Source organism: Panulirus ornatus, chromosome 2 (genome assembly GCF_036320965.1).
Source record: "Panulirus ornatus isolate Po-2019 chromosome 2, ASM3632096v1, whole genome shotgun sequence".
In the NCBI taxonomy this organism is placed as follows: Eukaryota; Metazoa; Arthropoda; class Malacostraca; order Decapoda; family Palinuridae; genus Panulirus; species Panulirus ornatus.
Genome location: NC_092225.1, coordinates 21,654,623 through 21,681,438, shown reverse-complemented (window position 1 = coordinate 21,681,438; position 26,816 = coordinate 21,654,623). Strand labels below are relative to the sequence as shown.

At 39.1% G+C, this 26,816-nt stretch overlaps 1 protein-coding gene across 4 annotated transcripts in view; it reads right to left on the bottom strand.

Moving 5' to 3' along the window:
- Nucleotides 1-1,010: 1,010 nt before the first annotated feature.
- Nucleotides 1,011-26,816, bottom strand: part of Galk (N-acetylgalactosamine kinase) — a 26,717-nt gene continuing 911 nt past the window's right edge. The window contains exons 1-8 of one of the 4 annotated variants that reach the window (XM_071671175.1): nucleotides 26,238-26,580; nucleotides 16,836-16,971; nucleotides 13,363-13,530; nucleotides 9,594-9,898; nucleotides 7,787-7,963; nucleotides 5,634-5,797; nucleotides 3,955-4,220; nucleotides 1,011-2,241 (exon numbers count right to left, since the gene is read on the bottom strand). In XM_071671175.1, the coding sequence (XP_071527276.1) occupies nucleotides 2,073-2,241; nucleotides 3,955-4,220; nucleotides 5,634-5,797; nucleotides 7,787-7,963; nucleotides 9,594-9,898; nucleotides 13,363-13,530; nucleotides 16,836-16,971; nucleotides 26,238-26,298 (1,446 nt within the window). In that variant the 5' untranslated portion in view covers nucleotides 26,299-26,580 and the 3' untranslated portion in view covers nucleotides 1,011-2,072. Of the gene's footprint in view, nucleotides 2,242-3,954; nucleotides 4,221-5,633; nucleotides 5,798-7,786; nucleotides 7,964-9,593; nucleotides 9,899-13,362; nucleotides 13,531-16,835; nucleotides 16,972-21,085; nucleotides 21,105-22,736; nucleotides 22,964-26,237; nucleotides 26,581-26,816 lie in introns of those variants that run through there. The other 3 variants (XM_071671184.1, XM_071671200.1, XM_071671191.1) reach the window with 3 other exon arrangements.

The following is a 26,816-nucleotide window of genomic DNA, read 5'->3' as shown; positions in this document are numbered from 1 at the left end:
AATATGTATTGTCTGAATGGTCATATCAGTGTTTCTGACATGTGTCTGTGAATGAAATGCTATGGTGTATAAGTGCTTGAACCCTTCCCTATATCTTTGTTGTGCAGTATTAGATGGGAGGGACTGTGAATCTGGTTTACTGTAATATTAGTTTACTGACTGAAGGCTGTATGCACATTGTGCTCTTCGAGTAAGCCAAGCAGTTTTGTATGATTGTTTCTAATGTCATCGGTTGAAGTTATAGGATGTTTAGTGTGCTTCTAGGGTTCTGTGGAGTTGTAGAGTTGATTTGGCCAGGATGGGATTGTGTAATCTGTGCTGTTATTTATAGAGTGATGTGCTTTGGTGGTTGCTTTGGGGTTCAAGTCTAAGTGGTTGCTACATGCTTTGAGTAGTCCTTTATGGAGGGAAGTGGTGTGAAGTGGAGTTGATACAACTGAAGGCAGTTTTTACATCAGACTGGAAAGTAATTCCTGGTGATGTGGGTTTGAAACAGTGGGAAGAGATACCTTGGGGTTCAAGGGCTGAGGTTACCGGCTTGCATTAGTAGTTGGAGGATGATAATTGGGTCTGTTTTCTCTGGTACGACCCAAGATTTGGTATAGCAGCTGGGGACATCCTGAAGTGAGGAGAAGCAGGCTCTTTAGGGGCAACAGGATGGATGTTGCAGATCCTATCAGCTTCATGACCAGGTACACTGCTCCAGCTGGTCATCAGCTCATCCCCTCCACTGGTCCATGGTGCCAAGTCACACAAGGGAATGATTTAATTTAGGAATATGGTTGTATTATGTTTCTGATGGTAAACTCCATCAAAACCCAATCATTGCCTGCCAGTATCTTCTGCTTGTGCATTGACATAAGTTATCAAACAAAAGCTACCTTTTATAATGAGCAATTAGTGATGTGATGAAAGTGCAGCCATGAAAAAAGTTAATTTCCCTTGAAACATTACTGTAATAATTAGAGAGACTTTTAATGAGGAAATAGTCTAAAAATGAAAAAAATCACTTCCATGTTTATCATTATTCTCAACATTTATTTACTTATTGAAACAGCAGAAGGAAGCAACAAAACTTTGACACACTAAAGATCTTTACATGATATGCAACTAAGGTTGTCAAATTCATTATTCTAGTCTAGTTGACATCGCCCTGATATTCACAACTACAGCTATTTAAAATTTCTGTATCTATCATGATGGATACAAAAAATTAGTACAGCTGCAATCAACACAGCAATTGCACTGATGCAATACATATGGTACTATTGGACTAACATTTGATAAAATGATATTCATTTAAAGCTTTAATATTTTCATGAAAAAATTCAAGCACCACTTAGTATCAGAAGAACCTAGCATCACTAGTTGTTTCAGATAGTAGTAGGTTTATAGTTTCATGCTGCAATCATTATAACCACCTACTAAGATTATTATACAAATATGCATTTGAATATCTGAAATCTCGGAGCCTAATCAGAATATATGTACAACACAGTATCATGTAACTTTGAATAAGATCAGAGATGCATTACTTTGTTCATAAGAAGCTTGACTAGCATTACAGTATTTGTAGTAAATACTAAATATGTTTAGAATTATTTTAAATAACAAAGCTTGAAGTTGCTTTGAAAAATTAAACAATCAACAGTATAACAATCTCACCAAGAGTAATTAAATTCATGGAAAATCGAGAAACACTCTATATTATCCCAAGGTCTGGTATGTAAGTTTTTAAAAAACATTCAAAAACAAATGTAAGATTATTACAACCTTGAACACTACAACTGCAAACTCATTGAAAATATAATTCTGCCTTTTAGTTAAAAGACATTTAATTCTAATACAATGTAAGGAAAGTTGTTGGGTGTATGAACGAGCATATCAGTAGTTACTGTGATCTAAATGTGAAACTCCATTTCCATAAAGTAATTGTGGGGAAATAATTCACAGGTGTATCTTTCAACCTTAGATAGAACACATCAGTAAAATGCTTATACATACAAGTAATGTATGCAGCACAAATGTACCCATAACAAACAAATTTACAAAGTGTAGTCCGAGGTCATCTATTACTGTACAAAAATGCACGCTCCAGGACCTGGCCGAGAGCTAAACAGAATGCTGCTTGGATCCCGACCCTGCGCAGATGGTTCCTGGCTGAAATATCTCTCTTGCAACATCTTTTTATAAGCTTCTGTATCATCATCTTGCACCAGTGCAACCATACATCCACCCCAGCTGTGTGGTAAACAAAGCAAACATGCAATGTAAAGACAAAAACAGAAGATAAGGTGAAAATTAAAAATTCAAGGCTAGATGCATCACTAATGAAACTTGTTAGTATAAGTATGTGCATAGAAATTCAAGTAAGATGCATGGAAGTGAAAATAAAACCTTTACCCCCTTTTCAAACTGACAGAAGTTTAGTGAGAACCCAATATGTATCATAAAAGTGAGGGTTCAAAGGTATGGAGGAAATATTTCCCAACCTCCTGGTATTGAAGGGAACCTCCCTCTCTATCAGCAGCAAGATGCAGGAAATATGGAAGGAAGATCCCCTAGGACCACTGAGCTAGAGACAATAAGAAAAGCTACATCATCCAACAGAATTGGGGAATGGGAAATAAAGGTGGTACAACCTCCTCTTCCATTGTATCTTAAGACTATATTTATGGAGCATGAAGAAAAGTGTCAAAGTTGCCCTCTGGCTCAAAGGTTATGAAATCCTATGTGGCAATACTGCTATTTTTTTGGATTTCCAATGGCCTTCTAAGGCATGGTTATAAGTGAGGGTGAAAGCTGGCAGTTTAAAATATATAATGTCTGTAGGGACTGGAGATCACTGGGGTAAAGCCCCACCTATCTTTAGAACAACAAGCTTTCAAGTCTCTGAGTCAGAAGCATTACTTATCATGATGCTACTGGAATTGCTGAGAGATATGGAAGCATGTCAGGCACAGCCTAAGGCAGATTACCCATAGAGCCAAGAGGACTGTAGCCTGGCGTGAGAACTTTTTCCAGTGAGGCTCAGTCATCTTTTCCTACCATTTCCTCACTAATGCAAGAAATAGCACCAGGAAACAGACGAAAAAAGCCACATCTGCTCACACTCATTCTCTAACTGTCAGGTGTAATGCACCGAAACCACAGCTCCCTATACACATCCAGGCCCTACAGGCCTTTCCATGGTCTATCCTGGATGTTTCACATGCCATGGTTCAGCCTATCAATGGCACACTGACCCCAGTATACCACATCATTCCAATTCACTCTATTTTGTGCATGCTTTCCACCCTCTTCCATGTAAAGGCCCTGATCCCTCAAAATCTTTATCACTCCATCCTTCCACCTCCAATTTGGTCTCCCGCGTATCCTTGTTCACTCCACCTTCGACATATAAATTCTTTGTTAACCTCTCCTCACTCATTCTCTCCATATGTCAAGAGAGCTGGTCTGAGCATATGGAAAGAATGAGTGAGGAGAGTTTGACAAGGAGGATATATACCAGAGGTTAAGGGGAAAAGGAGGAGGAGGAGACTAAACTGGAGATAGAAGGATGGAGTGAAATATTTTTGAGTGGTCAGGGCCTAAACATACAGGAGGGTGAAAGGAATCCATGGGTTAGAGTGAATTGGAACAATGTGGTACACGGGGTGATGAGCTATTAATGGACAGAAACAGGGCACGGTTCCTTCACGTATTTGCAACATTTGATATTTACACCCATATTTCTTGAACAATCCCTTCTTGTTCAACACATATAATGTGTTTTAACAGTCATTCAATCACAGCTCTCCCATACATTTCAATAATACACCAAGAAATTTATCCCTCATGATTTGCTGACGAAAAAAGAAAATAATAAAATCAATATATCTTATATAACATCAAAATTATCATAAACATTTAATTTTAGCAAGCACCATACAATACCATACTTGAATAACTTACCCAGCTCCAGTTAGTCTTGCCCCTAAAGAAACTCCTCGTGATAATTCCACTAGAGTGTCAAGTTTGGGATGTGAACACTCATACAGTAGTTGAGTGGATCTATGGGAGTCTTGCATGAGTTTCCCAAGTTCTAACAAGGCTGTGTCTCCTTGCTGATCACACACTTTCTTGAATTCCCATACACGATGGGCCTCAGAGAAAACATGTAAGGCACGATCATGCAGCTTGAACAGTTGGATGTGTCTGGTATTTTCAGTCAATGTTACCTAAAAAATGTTTTCTTATAACATTATCTATGACATTTATGGATTTGTACATTCATCAAATAAATCATTCCGCAATTACTATGGAGTCTGTATCACATTCAGAAAGCAGCTCTGTGCAGAGTGGACTCATCTCTACTGAAGGCATAAAAAGGACACTTAGTAAAATTCCTATGCATCAGTCTCCTTAGTTATCAAAAACTATGAGTCACTGGAAAGTTTATCTCCCCAAAAAAGCAATAAAGATGGTACATCATTTATGAAAGTAAACGTATCTATCATAAGTCATATACATGTATGAAAAGGAAAACACAATTTTGTATACTGTATATAAGAAAACTACAGACACTGAACAACAAGAACAGATGTAAAGCAAGGCTTTAAGTTACAACACTTCAAACTGCAAGGTTTCAGACTTAAAGTACTTTAGAATTAGGATGCACATTTCCCCACTCGAGCATCTTAACGTGTACTTTACCAAGGCAGCATGCATGGTTTTACTTCTTTTCATGTTTAGTGCTAGTACTGATTTCATCATATCATTTATTTTCTGAGACCCTTGTACAGTCTTGTCACTCATTTTAACCAATGTACAAAGAGGAAATTACTGTACATTTTCCACATCCCTAATGTGTAATACATCATTTCATAGTCTTTATCTTCTACTGGCAGTGCCAGCCTTAAATAAAGGTAAATGAGGCAGTGGCATCAGGCCCTATGATTTATGAGCCCTATGCTTTCTATGTCTTAAGAAGACTGAATTCTCTGGTACTTATGTTTAGTGAAAATAACTTTTTCCACAATCTGGATTACTGTATCTTGATTCAAGCCCAACTTCACAGAAAACTGAGTTGGTTTGAAACATTCTTTATTTTCATTTATTCCCAAATATGTGTGTCACTTTTATCAGAATCTGCCCTTCCATCAACTTCTAAACATGAGTTTGCCTTTGGTAAACCTCAATTTTTTTAGATTCAATACAATTTTTAACCGCCAGGTTTACATCTCCTATGAATACGTATACATCTAAAATCTAAACACAGTCCATTTACTTTCTGTGAGTGATTTTGACAGTACACTGTTTTCAGGATTATAGTATCCTAGGACTGCCCTACCCGTTTGTTCCTTAGATTCACTTTACTAACTGGGTCTCTTACCTTCTCCGTCACTTCATCAACCCATCTCAGCTTTTCTAATGCACTTCCATTCATTTGTATACACCTAAAGAATTGTGTGCTCAGTTTTCCTTTGAGATACATACCTTCATTCTCATTATTTACATGCTTCATTAATGACACTACTATAAAAAATGTAAATGCAAAATACTCTCAGATGACTGTTTTATTTGTGTGTTCCTTTTTCACACTATATAAAACAAATGAAATATATGAAAGTACACTGTTTCAAGAGCCTCACCTGATCTAGCTCTTCAGAAGAAGCATCAAGTAGTTTGCAGATCTCCTCCTTTGTATATGGTCGTGCCTCAAATGTGTCCGAGACAAGAGCCATCATCTGTGGAAGAGTCCAGCCCAAAGCTTTTTGCAGATCTCCCAATTTCTGATATTCCCTCCAAGCCAGTCCTGTCACAATTTGAAGCATTATACCTTACAGATGGACTGGTCTAAACAACATGAAAAAAATGTGTCAGAGCTCTTTCTTGATTTGAAATAAATCAAACATCAAATGTGTGTTCCTGACTAAATCTTTTTTTCTTTTCTTTTATACATTTATACCATTTCCCACATCAGTGAAGTAGTGCCTGGAACAGATAAAGAGATGGTCTCATTTGCTCACATCATTCCATAGCTGTCATGGGTAATGCATCAAAACAAGAACCCCCTATCCACAACCATGAGCTAGAAATCTTTCAGGGGTTCTCAAGTATGTTGTCCCCTGTATACCAAATCACTCATTTACTCTGTCCCTTGCATTTCTTTTATGATCAACCCTCCTCACATTCACTGCCATATCCACTTTCAGGTATCTACAACACTTCACTTCCACCAAGTTCTATCCATTCAAACCTACACTCCAAATAACCTGCCTCTCTTCAGTGCTAAACCTTGCTTTCATTTCATTCTGCTATCTTGCAAACTCAGACACCAGTTTCTGTAGTCTCTCACTTGAATCTGCCACCCAATGCCATATCATCAGCAAATGAATGACTCAACTCTCAGGCCCACCCCAACCCCCAACAGACTACATACCTGCTTCTCTCTCCAAGAATTTTGCATTCACCTCCCTCACCAACCTATTCATAAACAGATGGTGGCATCATACACCACTGCCAGAGGACCTACCTTCTCATATACAAATCCTTCTCTTTCTCTAAATATTTCTCACACATTATTCAAAGCAGATACCTGATTCACACATCATCTACCACTCCAGAATCCACATTGTTCTTCTCCAGTCTGATGCTCTGTGCATGCCACCACCCTCTCAATCCCAACTCTTCCATAAAACTTACCAGGGACACTCAACAAACTTACACCCTTGTAAATTCACACACTCACCTTTGTCCCCCTTGCCTTTACAATGTGGCACTATTCATGCATTCCATCAATCCTTAGGCACCACACTCTGATACATACATACACTGAAAATCCTCCATTACATTTTTTTTTTTTTCCCAAAAGAAGGAACAGAGAAGGGGGACAGGAGAGGATATTCCCTCAAAGGCCCAGTCCTCTGTTCTTAACACTATGTTCTTAACACTACCTCGCTAATCTGGGAAATGGCGAATAGTATGAAAGAAAAAGAATTTTTTGAAACAAAATTATGAAGGGATATCTTTCCCTCTAAAGAAATTTGGTTTAGGTATGTACGTGATGTTCTTTGTGTTTGGCCAACAAACGAAAATTTACAAACATTTTTCCCTTTATTTGATAATATAGTACCTTCTATCAACTATACTGTGGAAGTGGAAAATAATTGTATGTTACTGGTTTTAGATTGCACGATCCATAGGGATAGAAAATGTTTAAGTTTAGCATGTACAGAAACCCCACCAATGTTTGTTCCTGTATTCATTAATACTCAGCTCAACATGACAGTAAAATTATCATAATTCCAGTTGCTGTTCCTTAGGACATTTTGAATATGCAGTCCAGAATTTGGCTTTTACCTGACCCTTCTGATCCCAATGAACTAAGTTTGGGATCAAATGGACATTTCTGTAAAAGTATATTACATTGCAAAATTCAGTCTAGTAACTTAATCATAGCATGGTACATATTCAGTTACTAAACACTATACCATATCATGGTATATATTCAATAACTACACATTTTTTCATTTTACACTTAAGTTTTGCAATAAATAACCCAGAGCGAACATAGTTCCAATCAAACATTGGAGGTGAGTGGTTCAAAAAGTTAATGTTTTTTCATATCAATTCCTGTAAATCTATGAGCCCGAATTTTCCTAAACACTAACAATCATCCAACCTAATCATCTTACACATTTCACATTAGAGATTAAAGTGGGCATTACCATACTTCAAATGCTGAATGCTAGTAACACTTAACTGGTTGAACATATATTTCATAAATACAGATTACTCTCACCTGCTTTCTTGGCCATAACTTGTGCTGCAAGACGACATTCCATAACTCGACAGTTGTAGTTTGAGTTTGAAGCTTTGTTCATTGGAGCTAAGCAGTTGGCCACAACAAAAGTAGCACCAGGTGGCAGAGTGACCGATGTTGCCTGCAGTGGGTTGAACTCAATAACTTTTGCAGTATCTGAAAATCATACAGTAATGTATGGGAAAGTTCAGAGAGAAAAGAAATTCATAAGAACAGCTTGAGTTAAGGAAGGTGCAAAGGTGTATATTAAATTAATTCACAAGCAACTCTTTGTTATCCAGCCTCTCACAGTTAAGAAGGAAAATCTACCTATACTTTATATACTATAAAGCTGCATAACAAACAAGTAAAACACTACTTGACAATGATAAACCACTACCATAAGCTGCAATGAAAATTACATATCACTCCATTAAAATGATAAAGTGCATCATATATATTTCAGCTCACTTTGTTTTCCATGACACTCATGGGATGCATGGCTGCATCCCACATGTGAACTAGTTGTGTATATTCACACATTACGGTAACTTTGTTAAATATGTCCAGTTTCCTGTTATTTTAAGATTCACTCTGTATATCTCCTTAACCAACCTATCATCAATCATAAATTTTTATCACCGAGGGTTGGGGAGAAAGAATGCTATCTTCGTCTTCCATGTTTGTTCTATTCATCGGTGTTACATATATGTCATCATAATAAGTTAGTGCCTGTGTGCTTCAGATGATCAAAATGAAATGAATCAATTAAATATGCATGGGTGCATCCCAAATGTGAACTAGTTGTGTGCATTTACACATTACAGTAATTTAGTTCAATATATGCAGTTTCCTATCACTGATGAGTCCATTTGAAATAAGACCACGAAAGAAATGAAAAGATGGAGTGAAAGAAGCTTTGGAGTGTCATGGTTTGAACACTCAGGAAGATGAAAAGTGTGGACAGGATAGAGTGAACTGGAGCAATGTGGTATAAGGGTGGGGGTTGGGATGGGGCTGGTGGTTGAATGAGTGGTTTGAGAGACTAGGCTATGGATAGTGGGCCTTTGTTTTGGTGCATCATACACAGCAGCTAGAGAGTGTATGAAAGCAAATGAATCAATCTGTTCATCTATTTCTGGCACTACCTCATTATGGCAGGAAACAAGTACAAAAAAAGAAAAAATTGGATTGCAGACTGACTGCAGTTGCCCATGAAATCAATACCTTAAAAGAGGTTACACACTTGTCCTTTCACAGTGTATCATCATTTATAAAATGCTAGAATACTTATCCTTTATACAATATTCAAAATGTACTTATTTATTTGCCTTTTCCTGTTCACCCTTACTTATTTTTTTATTTTTCGAGAGTACTTTACCTTTCACATGTACTTATTGAGACTGCCCTCATTCTTTTAACACTGCATTTTCTTTGAAACAGAAATCAGTCCACATACTATCTAAATGACTATGCATGCTTTTTTTTTTTTACTTTGTTAAATGCTTCAAGCATTTTTGTTGATTCTTCAACATGCAAAGTGTGGATATGGTCAGCAATGAAAAAGCCTTGGGATGATTCTGTATGTACCATCCTCTTTTAAAAACAATAAAATGTGTACTTGATAATGAAAGAGTACATCAGTGCAGCAGATGGTATGGACAGTACGAATATCATGAAAAAAAATTCAAGACCTAATGACACACAGAATACTTTTACACATATAAAGACACATACAACTAGAAATCGTGATTTTTATCATAAATGAATATAAAAGTTACCTACAGCAAAAGAAGAAAATAATAACCTGGAGATGCTAAGAAAGATATTGCCTGATCCATTCCCCCTCCCTGAGTCCCTATGTGTCTCTCACAGCGAGCACAAATCTCAGCAAGGTTTTCCTTAGACAAAGAGAGGCAATGAGAATGTGCAACAGCCAGAGCAGTAGCACAAACTAGAGCAGATGATGAAGACAATCCAGATGAAGGAGGGATATTGCCTCCTACCACAATGTCCAAACCAGTGAGAGGACCATCGATGTCCCCTTCATCCTTGATCCCTTTCACTCCACATAACACATAGTTGAACCATGCTGGCTGATCCTTGTTGATTCTGGGAAACATAAATATGCAAAAACATTATCAATTATTATTAACTTCTGCTTATGTATAAGAGAACATCTTACCATAATGAGAGGGCAAATGGGGAAGAGATAACAGGCAAAAATGAGATGAAGAGAAGATGAAATGAGTATTTTGAAGGATTATCAAATATGTTTGATGACAAAGTGGCAGATGTAGGGTGTTTAGGTTAGGAAGGTAGGTGATGTGAGAGTCATAGCAATTGGTCTGGTGAAAAGAAAGGTGGTGGCAAAAGCTTTGCATGAGATGAAATGTGGCAAGATAGCAGTTTAAAATCTTAAGAATGGAGGTGACTATTCTGTTGATGGTAAGTTAGGATTATCAGTGTGTATGGATTATGGTGAGGTGCCTGAGGACTCGCTGACTGCCTGCATAGTACCACAGGATAAGGCAAGGGGAATAATATGAATGTTTTAATTAGATAGGTATCAGTTTGTTGAGTGTACTTTGTAAGTTCTATGAGAGAGTAGTGACTGAGAGGGTAGTGACATACAAAGGGCATCAGGCTGGAAAGAAACAATGTGGTTTCAGGAGTGGTGGAGGATGTGTGGACCAGGTGTTGCTTTGAAGAATGTGCATCAGACATAAAAAGAGAAACAGGGACTTACATGTGGCATTCATGGATCTACAGAAAGCATATGATAATCTGATGATGCTTTGTGGAAGGTGTTGCGATTACATGGTGTGTTAGGAAAACTATTAAAAGCAGAGGAGTTTATATCAAGAAAATACGGCATAAGTTTGATAAGGTAAAAAGGAGGATAAGTGATTTCAGGTGGATGTGGGTCTGTAAAGGGGATATTTAATGTCACCATGTCTACTGAATGTTTATGGATGGAGTGATGAAGTTATGGAATACAAGGGTTTTGGGGAAAGGAGTGGGTCTGCAGTAGAGGAGGGGTGGGGGTACTTGGGATACAATGTTTGCTGGTTGCAGATTCAAATGAGAAACCATAGAATTTGGTGTGTCTGGTTGAGTGTGTGAAAGGAGACAGTTGACAGTAAATGTAAATAAAAGGAAGGTCTAGCACTAGAGAGAGACAAGTTAGTTGGAGGTGTGAGTCTGAATGGAGAGAACTTGGAGGAAGTGAAGCATTACAGATACCTTAGAGTGGATATGGCAATGAATGGTACAATGGGAGCAGAAGGGTGGATGAAGGTCCTGGGAGAAATGAGGAATGTATGGAAAAAGAAGTAACTATTTGAGAGGGCAAACATTGGTATTTTTGAAGCTATAGTACTCCCAGTGGTGACGTATGGATGGTCTATAGATAAGAAAGTAGGGAAGAGGGTGAGGAAGGTCGAGAGTGCTGAAGAGGGTGTGCTACGGTTTGCACACATGGAGAGAATGGTAAACAGAGGTTGACAAAGAGGATATACGTGTTAGAATTGGAGGGGACAAGAAGAGAAGACTGAATGGGAGATGGAAGGATGGAATGGAAGAGCTTTTCAGTGCTTGGGACCTGAATTTGCAGAAGGGTGAATGGCATGCACAGGATAGAGTGAACTGGAATGATATGGTACACAGAGGGCAATGCACTGTCACTGGAGTGAAACAGGGCATCCAAAGTGGCCACCTCACAAGCCTTGATTCAGCCCACTAACAGTGCATCACCCACTGCATACCACATCATTCCAGTTCATTTCATCCCTTTGCATGCCTTTCACCCTTCTGAATGTTCAGGCCCCAAACACACAAAATCTTTTTCAATCCTTTCTTCCATCTCCAGTTTGGTCATCCCCTTCTCCTTTTCCCTTCTACTTCCGACACACATATATCCTTTTTTGTCACCTTCTCCACACTCATTCACTCCATATGGTCAGCACACCCTCTTGCACTCTCTCAACCACACTCTTCTCATTACCACACCTCTTTCTTACTCTTTCGTTACTGACTTGATCAAACCACCTCCCTCAATAGAGTGTCCTCAGACATTAAATTTCCAACTCATCCACATTCCTCAGAACATCCTCATCTAGAGTCCATGCCTCACAATCATACAACAATGGTGGACCTACTATACCTTCAAACATATCAATTTTTGCCCTCCCAGGTAATGACATCTCTTTCCACACATTCCTCAATACTTCCAAAAGCTTTGTCCCCTCATCCTCCTATGACGCTTCTGCTTCCATGTTTCTATTCACTGCCATGTCCACTCCCAAGTATCTGAAACACTTCACTTCACCCATTATGGTCAACAACCAAAATATAAATTTTGTAAACAAAAATAAAAAATGACAATGTCACTCAGTTGACAATAAAATACAGTATAATTTCATCAGTAAATGTTACACACAATGGTAAAGGAGACTGGAAGTGAGTAAAAAAAATTGAGCAAGATTACATATAAAAGCAAAGTATCTGTGATTAATAAATGGATGCAGGAGTGTAGAATACATCTAGATGAAAACAGGAAGAAAAAATATAAACCATCAACTATGGGGAGTTCACTCTCACAAGAAGTGGTATTGCTCCAACAGTACTATAAAATATATGTAATACAGTGCAGGCAAGTGTAATGGTGTTTCTGAATAGCTGTTCAGTTTACAGTACCATGAAGAAGTAACTTATCAGATGAGGAAGAAGTCTTAAGGTCGTACTAAAACTTGCAGAGTGACTATGCAGAGATCATATAAGAGTGTACATATACAAAACAACTACTGGTAAAACAGAATGACTGACAGATATGTGGATAAATGGACAGCATTCCAAGAGCAATCTCCAGAAATGTGCTGAGAAAAAAATCAGAAAATCATTAACAATATTCTGCAAAGAGTGGCATTCTACCACATACAGGTACACCACTGATTTTCTGGCACTCTTGGTTCCAAAGCCTTGCCAGATTAACCATTTTGCCAGACCAACCATAGTCACATAATAATAATTCATCATCACGCCTCTAACCTACTAATTATACATCTCCCATGAGTCTAAAGTATTCATCTGCATTTTACATCTGCTCAGGGCTGAGGTGCTCGTCAGCTATGAGTTTCACAAATTCATACACATACTTGGGAGCTCCTTCGTGGTTTGCAGACCACTTTTCTCCACACACTCTATTCATGGAAATTCTATGACACTTCTTGAATCTTTGAAGCCATCCTTCACTATAGTCACACTCCTGCTGTAATTTAAGTTCTTTATGGAACAACTTAGCCTGGTCCATTATAATGCTACCTGACAAGTCCACTCATCAGTCCGACACTGTCGAAACCATTCCATCATCACTAGTGGCCGCAGCAATTTCAAGTTCCCTCATGCAATTTTGTCCGAACTAAAGGAGGTGCTGAGCCACCAGTCGCCAGAAATTCAGTGATGTACCAGTATATAAGGATGCAAAGTGACTACAGCTAAAGAACAAGAGAAGAAAATTAATCCTAATTAGTAATCCCACATCATTACATATTCTGGAGAATGAAGGCATTACTTACATAAAGTTATTGATACTGCATGAATATTTAGGGTAACACTCATCAATGTTGCAGATATTTAGTTTCTCTGTTGTGTTTTTTGCCACTGCCATGAGAATATCTTGTTCCACAGCCATAGGAAACACAGCATATCCACAGTAATCGACATGTTCACCAATGAGGTTGACTCTGTGGAGGCAGATTTCAAGAAAAAAAATTATTAGACCAGTCATTTCACTTTTCAAAAACTAAACCTAACCATCCGTAAATTCAGAAAATCCTTCTTCACATGACTAAAGCTGCACATTGGCAAAGGTAGTTTCTTCCCCGAAAAGAATAAAACTTATTAATCAGGGGAGGTAGCTTTTAATAAATAAGTGGAGGGAAATGGAAAATATTGAACAAATAGAAAAGAACAATATTCACAGTTATCTATGAGAATTATCAGTATGCAGCATACTCTTCAATGGCATTACAATAAAGCATGAACCACTGAAATGGTCAGTAGTGAGAAACAGGTATCTTTGAGGAGAGAGGCTTTACTCTTGACAATCCTACATCTGTACCTCTGAAGTTTGTTATACACCTGGCTCTATTCTACATGTATCAGTAATGAAATGACCCTCTTTATTTATGAAGTTTGCAGTGTAAATACATAAGGGGTGCATCAAAATTCCCCCTCACCTCCTACAAAATGCATCCTCGCCCCTCTCTCCAAGACCATTGTATTTACATCCCTTATTCCCCCGTCCATAAACAAATTAAACAGCCTTGGTGATTTCACACACCCCTGCTGCAAACTCAGATAAAGCTGCTCTTTTTGACACCTTGTTTTCCTCTAACTCAACTCTGGATGATTCAGATTCTAATACTCTGCCCCTATCTCCTCCCTCTAAACCTATATTATCTCCTATATTTTCCTTGTGCAAGATCTTCCTGGTATTTTCCCAGACCCAAGGCATATGGCTCAGATGGCATACCTCCACCTGTTCTAAGAAAGTGTGCCTCTTAGCTAGCACCAATCTTGATTGTCTATTGCACCCAACTGTCTAAAAACCCAAACTTTCCCTTCCACGTGGAAACATGCTTTGATGCAACCTCCTAGAGAAATGAGACCACCCTGCAACTATTGCCCCAATGCTCTCACTTTTGCCATTTCCAGAGTCTCTCAGTCTCTCATAAATTCTCACTTTATCAAACAGGGACAGCTGACACCCTAATCAAGACAATCCCATTAACCTGGCCCTCTTCTCTGTTCCTTTTTTTGGAAAAGTAAAAAAACAATATATATATATATATATATATATATATATATATATATATATATATATATATATATATATTGTTTAATATGTTTATGGATGGGGTTGTTAGGGAGGTAAATGCAAGAGTTTTGGAGAGAGGGGCAAGTATGCAGTCTGTTGTGGATGAGAGGGCTTGGGAAGTGAGTCAGTTGTTGTTCACTGATGATACAGCGCTGGTGGCTGATTCGGGTGAGAAACTGCAGAAGCTGGTGACTGAGTTTGGTAAGTGTGTGAAAGAAAGCAGAGGGTAAATGTGAATAAGAGCAAGGTTATTAGGTACAGTAGGGTTGAGGGACAAGTCAATTGGGAGGTAAGTTTGAATGGAGAAAAACTAGAGGAAGTGAAGTGTTTTAGATATCTGGGAGTGGATTTGGCAGTGGATGGAACCATAGAAGCAGAAGTGAGTCACAGGGTGGGGGAGGGGGCGAAAGTTCTGGGAGCGTTGTAAAATGTGTGGAAGGCGAGAACATTATCTCGGAAAAGCAAAAATGGGTATGTTTGAAGGAATAGTGGTTCCAATAATGTTATATGGTTGCAAGGCGTGGGTTATAGATAGAGTAGTGCGGAGGAGGGTGGATGTGTTGGAAATGAGATGTCTGAGGACAATATGTGGTGTGAGGTGGTTTGATCGAATAAGTAAGGAAAGGGTAAGAAAGATGTGTGATAATAAAAAGAGTTTGGTTGAGAGAGCAGAAGAGGGTGTTTTGAAATGGTTTGGTCACATGGAGAGAATGAGTGAGGAGAGATTGTCAAAGAGGATATATGTGTCAGAGGTGGAGGGAACGAGGAGAAGTGGGAGACCAAATTGGAGGTGGAAAGATGGAGTGAAAAAGATCTTGAGTGATCGGAGCCTGAACATGCAGGAGGGTGAAAGGCATGCAAGGCATAGAGTGAATTGGAACGATGTGGTATACCGGGGTCGACATGCTGTCAATGGAATGAACCAGGGCATGTGAAGCGTCTGGAATAAACCATGGAAAGTTTTGTGGGGCCTGGATGTGGAAAGGGAGCTGTGGTTTCAGTGCATTATTACATGACAGCTAGAGACTGAGTGTGAACGAATGTGGCCTTTGTTGTCTTTTCCCAGCGCTACTTCACACACATGAGGGGGAGGGGGTTTTTATATCGTGTGGCGAGGTGGCGATGGGAATGAATAAAGGCAGACAGTATGAATTATGTACATATGTATATATGTATAAGTCTGTGTGTATATATATATATGTTGAGATGTATAAGTATGTATATTTGCGTGTGTGGACGTGTATGTATATACATGTGTATGTGGGTGGGTTGGGCCATTCTTTTGTCTGTTTCCTTGCGCTACCTTGCTAACGCGGGAGACAGTGACAAAGCAAAATAAATAAATAAATAAAATATATATATATACGTTGAAATGTATAGGTACGTATATGTGTGGACGTGTATGTATATACATGTGTATGTGAGTGGGTTGGGCCATTCTTTCGTCTGTTTCCTTGCGCTACCTCGCTAACGTGAGACAGCGACAAAGTATAATGAATAAATAAATATATATTTATACACACCCTATCCTGAGCCAGGTACCCATTATATCGACCAACCACCAGTGGTGGATGAACAGCTGTGGACTGACTGCCATAACCAGGATTCGAACCTATGTGCTTGATCCTGGGCATCATTGTCAGGAACTCTACTGCTAAACCTACACCACGGGAGTCCAGGTCTACTGGTGATCTCTCCTATATGATATCTCTGGTCCTCTTCTCTCATGAGTTTTGCCCTTAACATCAAAGCATTTGCAGGATGTGGCATAAGTATTTGCTTCCTAAACTCCCCTACTCAAGTGTCACTGCTTCTCTTTGTTTTCTAAAGTATAGTTTCCTCTCAAACCATTCCACTGCAAACTTACCCCTCCTTTCCTAACCACAGTGGTATTCCCCAGGGTTCTGTCCTATCATCTACTCTCTTTAGTATATCTCAGTATTCTTTCTGAATGAATTCACTTCTAATGAGATCATGGTATTAAGAGGAGATTATATAATATAAAGGAAATAATGAATCATATTCAACCGTAAAAAGCATTATTTCTTAAAGTGAGGCTATCTGTTAATGCTCAGGATGTGCATTTTAAAATATCTTACCACCAATTTGTTTCATTCTGAAGTCATACAAATACTGCTATTACTTCAAATAATTATGAAGAATATATACCTTCCAGGTGCTCTAGCAAAGAACTGTGGACCATGAAAGAACTCTGAAGCAAACTTGTCTGAGAGAGCTGAGAGGCGACGGCATTGTTCCCCCTCTTTGGGAAGCTTCTTGATTGGTGGACACTTGGTGCTCATCTCTGGAGCAAAAGTAGGAGTAAGAGAAATATGTTTCACTAGACACTCTAGGTACAAATATATATAAAAATTTATTTCTATTTATATATTTTGCTTTGTCGCTGTCTCCTGCGTTAGCGAGGTAGCGCAAGGCAACAGACGAAAGAATGGCCCAACCCACCCACATACACATGTATATACATACACGTCCACACATGCAAATATACATACCTATACATCTCAATGTAAACATATATATACACACACAGAAATATACATATATACACATGTACATAATTCATACTGTCTGCCTTTATTTATTCCCATCGCCACCTCGCCACACATGAAATAACAACCCCCTCCCCCCTCATGTGTGCGAGGTAGCACTAGGAAAAGACAACAAAGGCCCCATTCGTTCACACTCAGTCTCTAGCTGTCATGTAATAATGCACCGAAACCACAGCTCCCTTTCCACATCCAGGCCCTACAGAACTTTCCATGGTTTACCCCAGACGCTTCACATGCCCTGGTTCAATCCATTGACAGCACGTCGACCCCAGTATACCACATCGTTCCAATTCACACTATTCCTTGAACGCCTTTCACCCTCCTGCATGTTCAGGCCCTGATCACTCAAAATCTTTTTCACTCCATCTTTCCACCTCCAATTTGGTCTCCCACTTCTCCTCGTTCCCTCCACCTCTGACACATATATCCTCTTGGTCAATCTTTCCTCACTCATTCTCTCCATGTGACCAAACCATTTCAAAACACCTTCTTCTGCTCTCTCAACCACACTCTTTCTATTTCCACACATCTCACTTACCCTTACATTACTTACTCGATCAAACCACCTCACACCACATATTGTCCTCAAACATCTCATTTCCAGCACATCCACCCTCCTGTGCACAACTCTATCCATAGCAAACGCCTCGCAGCCATACAACATTGTTGGAACCACTATTCCTTCAAACAGACCCATTTTTGCTTTCCGAGATAATGTTCTCGACTTCCACACATTCTTCAAGGCTCCCAGAATTTTCGCCCCCTCCCCCAACCTATGATTCACTTCTGCTTCCATGGTTCCATCCGCTGCCAAATCCACTCCCAGATATCTAAAACACTTTACTTCCTCCAGTTTTTCTCCATACAAACTTACCTCCCAATTGACTTGACCCTCAACCCTACTGTACCTAATAACCTTGCTCTTATTCACATTTACTCTTAACTTTCTTCTTTCACACACTTTACCAAACTCAGTCACCAGCTTCTGCAGTTTCTCACATGAATCAGCCACCAGCACTGTATCATCAGCAAACAACAACTGACTCACTTCCCAAGCTCTCTCATCCGCAACAGACAGCAAACTTGCCCCTCTTTCCAAAACTCTTGCAGTCACCTCCCTAACCACCCCATCCATAAACAAATTAAACAACCATGGAGACATCACACACCCCTACCGCAAACCTACATTCACTGAGAACCAATCACTTTCCTCTCTTCCTACACATACACATGCCTTACATCCTCGATAAAAACTTTTCACTGCATATAACAACTTGCCTTCCACACCATATATTCTTAATACCTTCCACAGAGCATCTCTATCAACTCTATCATATGCCTTCTCCAGATCCATAAATGCTACATACAAATCCATTTGCTTTTCTAAGTATTTCCCACATACATTCTTCAAAGCAAACACCTGATCCACACATCCTCTACCACTTCTGAAACCACACTGCTCTTCCCCAGTCTGATGCTCTGTACATGCCTTCACCCTCTCAATCAATACCCTCCCATATAATTTACCAGGAATACTCAACAAACTTATACCTCTGTAATTTGAGCACTCACTCTTATCCCCTTTGCCTTTGTACAATGGCACTATGCAAGCATTCCGCCAATCCTCAGGCACCTCACCATGAATCATACATACATTAAATAACCTTACCAACCAGTCAACATTACAGTCACCCCCTTTTTTAATAGATTCCACTGCAATACCATCCAAACCCGCTGCCTTGCCGGCTTTCATCTTCCGCAAAGCTTTTACTACCTCTTCTCTGTTCACCAAATCATTTTCCCTAACCCTCTCACTTTGCACACCACCTCAACCAAAACACCCTATATCTGCCACTCTATCATCAAACACATTCAACAAACCTTCAAAATACTCACTCCATCTCCTTCTCACATCACCACTAATTGTTATCACCTCCCCATTAGCCCCCTTCACTGAAGTTCCCATTTGCTCCCTTGTCTTACACACTTTATTCACCTCCTTCCAAAACATCTTTTTATTCTCCCTAAGATTCAATGATACTCTCTCACCCCAACTCTCATTTGCCCTCTTTTTCACCTCTTGCACCTTTCTCTTGAACTCCTGCCTTTTTCTTTTATACATCTCCCACTCATTTGCATTTTTTCCCTGCAAAAATCGTCCAAATGCCTCTCTCTTCTCCTTCACTAATAATCTTACTTCTTCATCCCACCACTCACTACCCTTTCTAATCAACCCACCTCCCACGCTTCTCATGCCACAAGTATCTTTTGCGCAAGCCATCACTGCTTCACTAAATACATCCCATTCCTCCCCCACTCCCCTTACCTCCTTTGTTCTCACCTTTTTCTATTCTGTACTCAGTCTCTCCTGGTACTTCCTCACACAAGTCTCCTTCCCAAGCTCACTTACTCTCACCACTCTCTTCACCCAACATTCTCTCTTCTTTTCTGAAAACCCCTACAAATCTTCACCTTCACCTCCACAAGATAATGATCAGACATCCCCCCAGTTGCACCTCTCAGCACATTAACATCCAAAAGACTCTCTTTCGCGTGCCTATCAATTAACACGTAATCCAATAACGCTCTCTGGCCATCTCTCCTACTTACATACGTATACCTATGTATATCTCGCTTTTTAAACCAGGTATTCCCAATCACCAGTCCTTTTTCAGCACATAAATCTACAAGCTCTTCACCATTTCCATTTACAACACTGAACACCCCATGTACACCAATTATTCCCTCAACTGCCACATTACTCACCTTTGCATTCAAATCACCCATCACTATAACCTGGTCTTGTGCATCAAAACCACCGACACACTCCTTCAGCTGCTCCCAAGACACTTGCCTCTCATGATCTTTCTTCTCATGCCCAGGTGCATATGCACCAATAATCACCCATCTCCCTCCATCCACTTTCAGTTTTACCCATATCAATCTAGAGTTTACTTTCTTACACTCTATCACATACCCCAACCACTCCTGTTTCAGGAGTAGTGCTACTCCTTCCCTTGCTCTTGTCCTCTCACTAACCCCTGACTTTACTCGCAAGACATTCCCAAACCACTCTTCCCCTTTACCCTTGAGCTTCGTTTCACTCAGAGCCAAAACATCCAGGTTCCTTTCCTCAAACATACTACCTATCTCTCCTTTTTTCTCATCTTGGTTACATCCACACACATTTAGACACCCCAATCTGAGCCTTCAAGGAGGATGAGCACTCCCCGCGTGACTCCTTCTTCTGTTTCCCCTTTTAGAATGTTAAAATACAAGGAGGGGAGGGTTTCTGGCCCCCCCCACTCCCGTCCCCTTTAGTCGCCTTCTACAACATGTGAGGAATGCGTGGGAAGTATTCTTTCTCCCCTATCCCTGGGGAGAGGGGGGAAAGTAAATATAAAAATATTTACTATTTTTCATTTGACATATGGTTATGATGATAATCTGGAAGTTACATTTTTGTGTTGAACCATGCATGTAAGTAAAATGATAAAAATTTCAAAGCTTGGATAAGTTCTTATTGTGTGCCAGTATCTCTTTATTAACACTTATAGAAGTACATAATCATCTTTACCACTAAATAAAAAAAAAAGATATCCAGCACTAAAGGCAAGGTGCTGCATACAAAATCATTTTTCATATAACGTATTTCAGTAACCAATCACCCTTGCTAATCTATCATATTTCTTCATTTAATTAAAGTTTTTCTGATTCTAATCTAACTAATAACATTCTACAAAACATGATATTTTGGGGAAAATGTGGCCTTTCTTTATCTGGTCCTAGCACTAAAATATAAGAAAATAAAGTTACAGAAAAAATGCTTGAGGCTTTAAAATTACCCACCTTCAAAGACACAAGAGTGAAGGGTAACCTGGTCACAACCTTTAAGTCTTTAAAAGTGATAGGCAATGTGGACAGTGAACAGTTCTTCAAAAAGATGTAGGGAGAGAACAATCAGAGGACACTAACATCAAGTATTATTTGAATATATATATATATATATATATATATATATATATTATATATATTTTCCCTGGGGATAGGGGAGAAAGAATACTTCCCACGTATTCCCTGCGTGTCGTAGAAGGCGACTAAAAGGGGAGGGAGCGGGGGGCTGGAAATCCTCCCCTCTCTTTTTTTTTTTTAATTTTCCAAAAGAGGGAACAGAGAATTGCGCCAGGTGAGGGTATTCCCTCAAAGGCCCAGTCCTCTGTTCTTAACGCTACCTCGCTAATGCGGGAAATGGCGAATAGTTTGAAAGAAAAAGAAAGAAAATATTATATATATATATATATTTTTTTTTTTTTTTTTTTTTTTTTTTTTATACTTTGTCGCTGTCTCCCGCGTTTGCGAGGTAGCGCAAGGAAACAGACGAAAGAAATGGCCCAACCCCCCCCCCCATACACCATGTAATACCCCTCCAACTGCAAATATAATACCTACACGCTTTCATGGTTTACCCCAACTTCACTGCCTTGATTCATCATGACACCACCAAACCTCTATCCACATGCTCCAATCACTCATCCTTGCCTTCTTTCATCCTCCTGCCAGTCAAGCCCCATCACACAAAATCTTTCTCACTCCATCTTTCCACCTCCAATTTGTCTCCCTCTTCTCTCGTTCCTACCTCCACCACATATACCTCTTGGTCAGATCTTTCCTCACCATTCTCTTGTCCCCCTCACAACACCCTGACTTTCAACCCATCTTTTCCAACACTCTCCCTTTACCCTTGACGTTCTTTCACTCGAGCAAAACATCACTCCCTTTCCTCAAACATCTCCTATCTCAGCACATCTCTCTCCTGCGCACAACTCACACCTTTAGACCACGCCATCGAACCTACAAGATGTTGAACACTACTCCTGTCAACTACCTTCTTTGCTTTCCGAGACTATGTTACGATTCTACAATATCAAGGCAGAGTTTCGCCCCCCCCTCCCCCCCTTATAGATCGCACTTCCGCTTACCATGTGGTGAATCGTGAAGATTCTTCCTTCCCTAGATATTAAAACATTTACTTTCTTCCATTTTTCTCATATAAATCTGCAATTACTTTTGCTAACCTGCATGTACTAAAATGTTAAATATATTAAACTTATAAGTTTATATTGTTATATCTATTTATTAACATTATAATACATAATATCTTATAATTAAAAAAAAAAGATATAGCATAAGAAAGGGTGCATAGAAATGGTTTTCAATAACGATGAGTAGAAATTGACCATGAACTATATATTCTTCGATTTAGGAACAGGATCTATAACTAACAAATTCTGCAAAACATGATTTGGGGAAAAATGATGCTTTTTTATCGGGCCTGAACTAATATATAAGAAAATAATGTTATCAGGTAAAAAAGGGTTGAGGCTGCTTTAAAAATTACACCTTAAAAAATATATATATATATATATATATATATAAAGGCAGCTTTCTATAAATCCTATTATAGATAAAGGTAGTCACTACAATTTTGGTCAATACTTACTGTCATATACCATGCTCCAGCAGCAACTATCAATCTTCAATATTTCTAATATGGAGTGAGGTACCAGAACAAATAATCACACAACTTATGCAATCCTCTTCCTAAGCTCCTTTCATTTCTAATATGGCAGATTTTTAGAAAATAAGGAAAATCTATATTTGCTCAAATTTTTCTTTATTCCTGTATGAAAATTCCTAATAGAATATATACATAATTTTATGGTTTAAGTGTGTAGTAGGTAACACTTGGAGATGGGGCAAAACTGGTGATTACTCCAACAATGTTATCTAGCAGAGACAAGTGTTTGTAATCTTACAGATAAAGGGTACTTGGAGACAGCAGGTGATGAGAAATAAGAAAGTCACTTTTCAATTATTATTCCAATACTTTTGAAATAATTAGGCTTTGGATACATCTTTTATTAACAAATGTAAGGAGATTCTGGAAAGGATATATATATATATATATATATATATATATATATATATATATATATATATATATATATACACATACATGACAGCTAGAGACTGAGTGTGAACGAATGTGGCCTTTGTTGTCTTTTCCTAATGCTACCTCGCGCACATGTGGGGGGAGGAGGTTGTCATTTCATGTGTGGCGGGGTGGCGACGGGAATGAATAAGGGCAGACAGTATGAATTATGTACATGTGTATATATGTATATGTCTGTGTGTATATATATGTATACGTTGAGATGTATAGGTATGCATATGTGCATGTGTGGACATGTATGTATATACATGTGTATGTGGGTGGGTTGGGCCATTCTTTCATCCAATTCCTTGCACTGCCTCACTAACACGGGAGACAGTGACAAAGTATAATAAAAGAAAATAATAATAATAATGATAAAATATATATATATATATGGGGATAGGGGAGAAAGAATACTTCCCACGCATTCCCCACATGTCGTAGAAAGCAACTAATGGGGACGGGAGCAGGGGGATAGAAACCCTCCCCTCCTTGTATTTTAACTTTATAAAAGGGGAAACAGAAGAAGGAGTCACGCGAGGAGTGCTCATCCTCCTCCAAGGCTCAGATTGAGGTGTCTAAATGTATGTGGATGTAATCAAAATGAGAAAAAAGGAGAGATAGGTAGTATGTTTGAGGAAAGGAACCTGGATGTTTTGGCTCTGGATGATATAAAGTTCAAGGGTAAAGGGGAAGAGTGGTTTGGGAATGCTATGGGAGTAAAGTCAGGGGTTGGTGAGAGGACAAGAGCAAGGGAAGGAGTAGCACTACTCCTGAGACAGGAGTCGTGGGAGTATGTGAGAGTGTAAGAAAGTAAACTCTAGATTGATATGGGTAAAACTGAAAGTGGATGGAGGGAGATGGGTGATTATTGGTGCCTATGCACCTGGGTACGAGAAGAAAGATCATGAGAGGCAAGTGTTTTGGGAGCAGCTGAGTGAGTGTGTTAGTAGTTTTGATGCACGAGATCGGGTTATAGTGATGGGTGATTTGACTGCCATTTCCCATGATAACAAGGCAGCACCAAGAACAGATTAAAAAGGCCAAATCCACTCACATCCTTTCTATTCTCTAACTGTCATGTGAAATGCCCTGAAAGCAAAGTTCCCTATCCACAATCAGGTCCTAAAGACCTTCCTAAGATTTACCACAGACACTTCAAATGCCCTAGTTCAGACCAATAATAGCATATTGGCCCCTGTATACCACATCATTCCAATTCACTCTATCCCATGCACAATTTTCACCCTCCTGAATATTCACACCCCAGTCGCTCCAAATCTTTTTCAGTCTGTCCTTCCATCTCCAATTTGGTCTCCCCTTTCTGCTTGTTTCCTCCACTTCTGACACATATGTCCTCTTTGTCAACATTTCCTCTCTCATTTTCTCTATATGTCCAAACTATTTCAGCATACCCTCTTCTGCTCTCAAAACCATACTCTTTTTATTACCACATTTGCTCTCTTTATTTCCACACATCTTTCTTACCCTTTCATTACTTACTCAGTCAAACCAACTCACACCACACGTCCTCAAACACTTCATTTCCAACACAGCCACACTCTTCTACACTGCCTTATCTATAGCCCACGCATCACATCTATATAATATTACAGGGACTAAATAACTTCAAACATACCCATTTTGCTCTTTAAGATAATGTTCTCTCCATCCACACATTCTTCATCGCTCGCACTTCCATGGTTCCATTCGCTGCTGAGTCCACTCCCAGATATCTAAAACACTTCATTTTCTCCATTCAAACTTACATCCCAATTAACTTGTCCCCCAACTCTGCTGAACCTAATAACCTTGCTCTTATTCACATCTACTCTCAACTTCCTCCTTTCACACACTTCCAAACTCAGTCACCAACTTTTGCAGTTTTTCACTCGAATCAGCCACCAGTGCTGTATCATCGAAGAACAACAATTGACTCACATCCCTGGCCCTCTCATCCCCAACAAATTGCATACTTGCCCCTCTCTCCATTTACCTCCCTAACTACCCTATCTATAAACAAATTAAACAACGATGGGGACATCACACACCCATGATGCAGACCGACCTTCACTGGGAACCAATCACTCTCCTCTTTTCCTTGTACACATGCTTTACATCCTTGATAAGAATATTTCACTGCTTCTAGCAGCTTACCTCCCACACCATATACTCTTAAGGCCTTCCACAAAGCATCTCTTCTCAACCCTATCCAATACCTTATCCAGATCCATAAAAGCTACATGCAAATCCATCTGTTTTTTTAAGTATTTCTAACATTCTTCAAAGCAAACGCCTGATCCACACATCCTCTATTCATCTTTCATTCGTACTTGTTCGCTATTTCTTGCATGATTGAGGTAACGTCCACAACAGATGACTATGCCTTAGAGGGAAAGAGATCCTGATTTGGATCTTTCCTCTGCTCTTTCTTTGCAGAATTATATTGGAAGGAAATTTCCAATGCTCCACTCCCACCTATCTTAATCACCTTTCTCTCTTATCCCCAGGGATTGCATATAAGAAAAAGCGTCTTTTGAATAACAAAACAAAAAAGAATGTGTATCATTTTAGCATCTATTGCAAACTGCCACGTCAATATAAACCGCGGTCATTGGATCAATATATTTCGTTGGTATCATTTTAGCATCTACTGCAAACTGCCACGTCAATATAAACCGCGGTCATTGGATCAATATATTTCAACGAAATATATTTCTCCAAATCATGTTATGCAAAAGTTATCGTGGTCTGAACTCTACTAGCGCTGCAGAACACTAAACAGCAAATATTCTAAACTAATAAAATGCGGAGCTAAACTATACAACTACCTAATCTTTTAGTCTAAAGACTAATGAATACCAAAATCTACGGTTAGAAAGGATATCCCATAGAATCATTATGTCAAACTGCCTTGGAAGCCCAGGAATCATCATCTTCCTAAACACACGATGTCACTGGCTTGTCTGTCGATCCAGCAAAGTCCTAATATTGGCTATTACTTACCGATTTGCTCCTTATCTGTGGCATCCGGGAACATCGAAATGGGTATTATAACTTCCGGCATCGTGGTATGTAGAAGTAAAACACCTGTGTTTGTTTACGTCAACGCCATCGTCCGAACTCTCCTCTACACTCGTGTATTGACATGAACTCCCAAAATATACTAACGGAGAAGGAAACATGTTGAAACTATTCTTAGCCTTTCTATTCCGTTGTAAACACGGAGAAAACATTATCAAGTACACCGTCCGTTAGTCTACAGGGCACCATACCCTGGTAAAAGTCAAATTCTCTGAAATGTATTCAGACAAATGAATAACAAACGAAAGATAACTGTCACACTCAATGCTCGTTTTTTTACAGGATTACAATTGGCACACTATTTTCTTTCTTACAGGTTTACAATTTAGTACGCTAGCTTCATAATTACAAAGCATGGCTTTAAAACTTTCTTTTTATAGAGAAATGCAGAGACAGCCTTGCTCATGAAACACACTGAAAATCAATCATCAATTACGCTTCTAAAAATGACAAAAAAATCTACAAATAAAAGTAGGAGTAATTTGAATTCTATCTATCTAA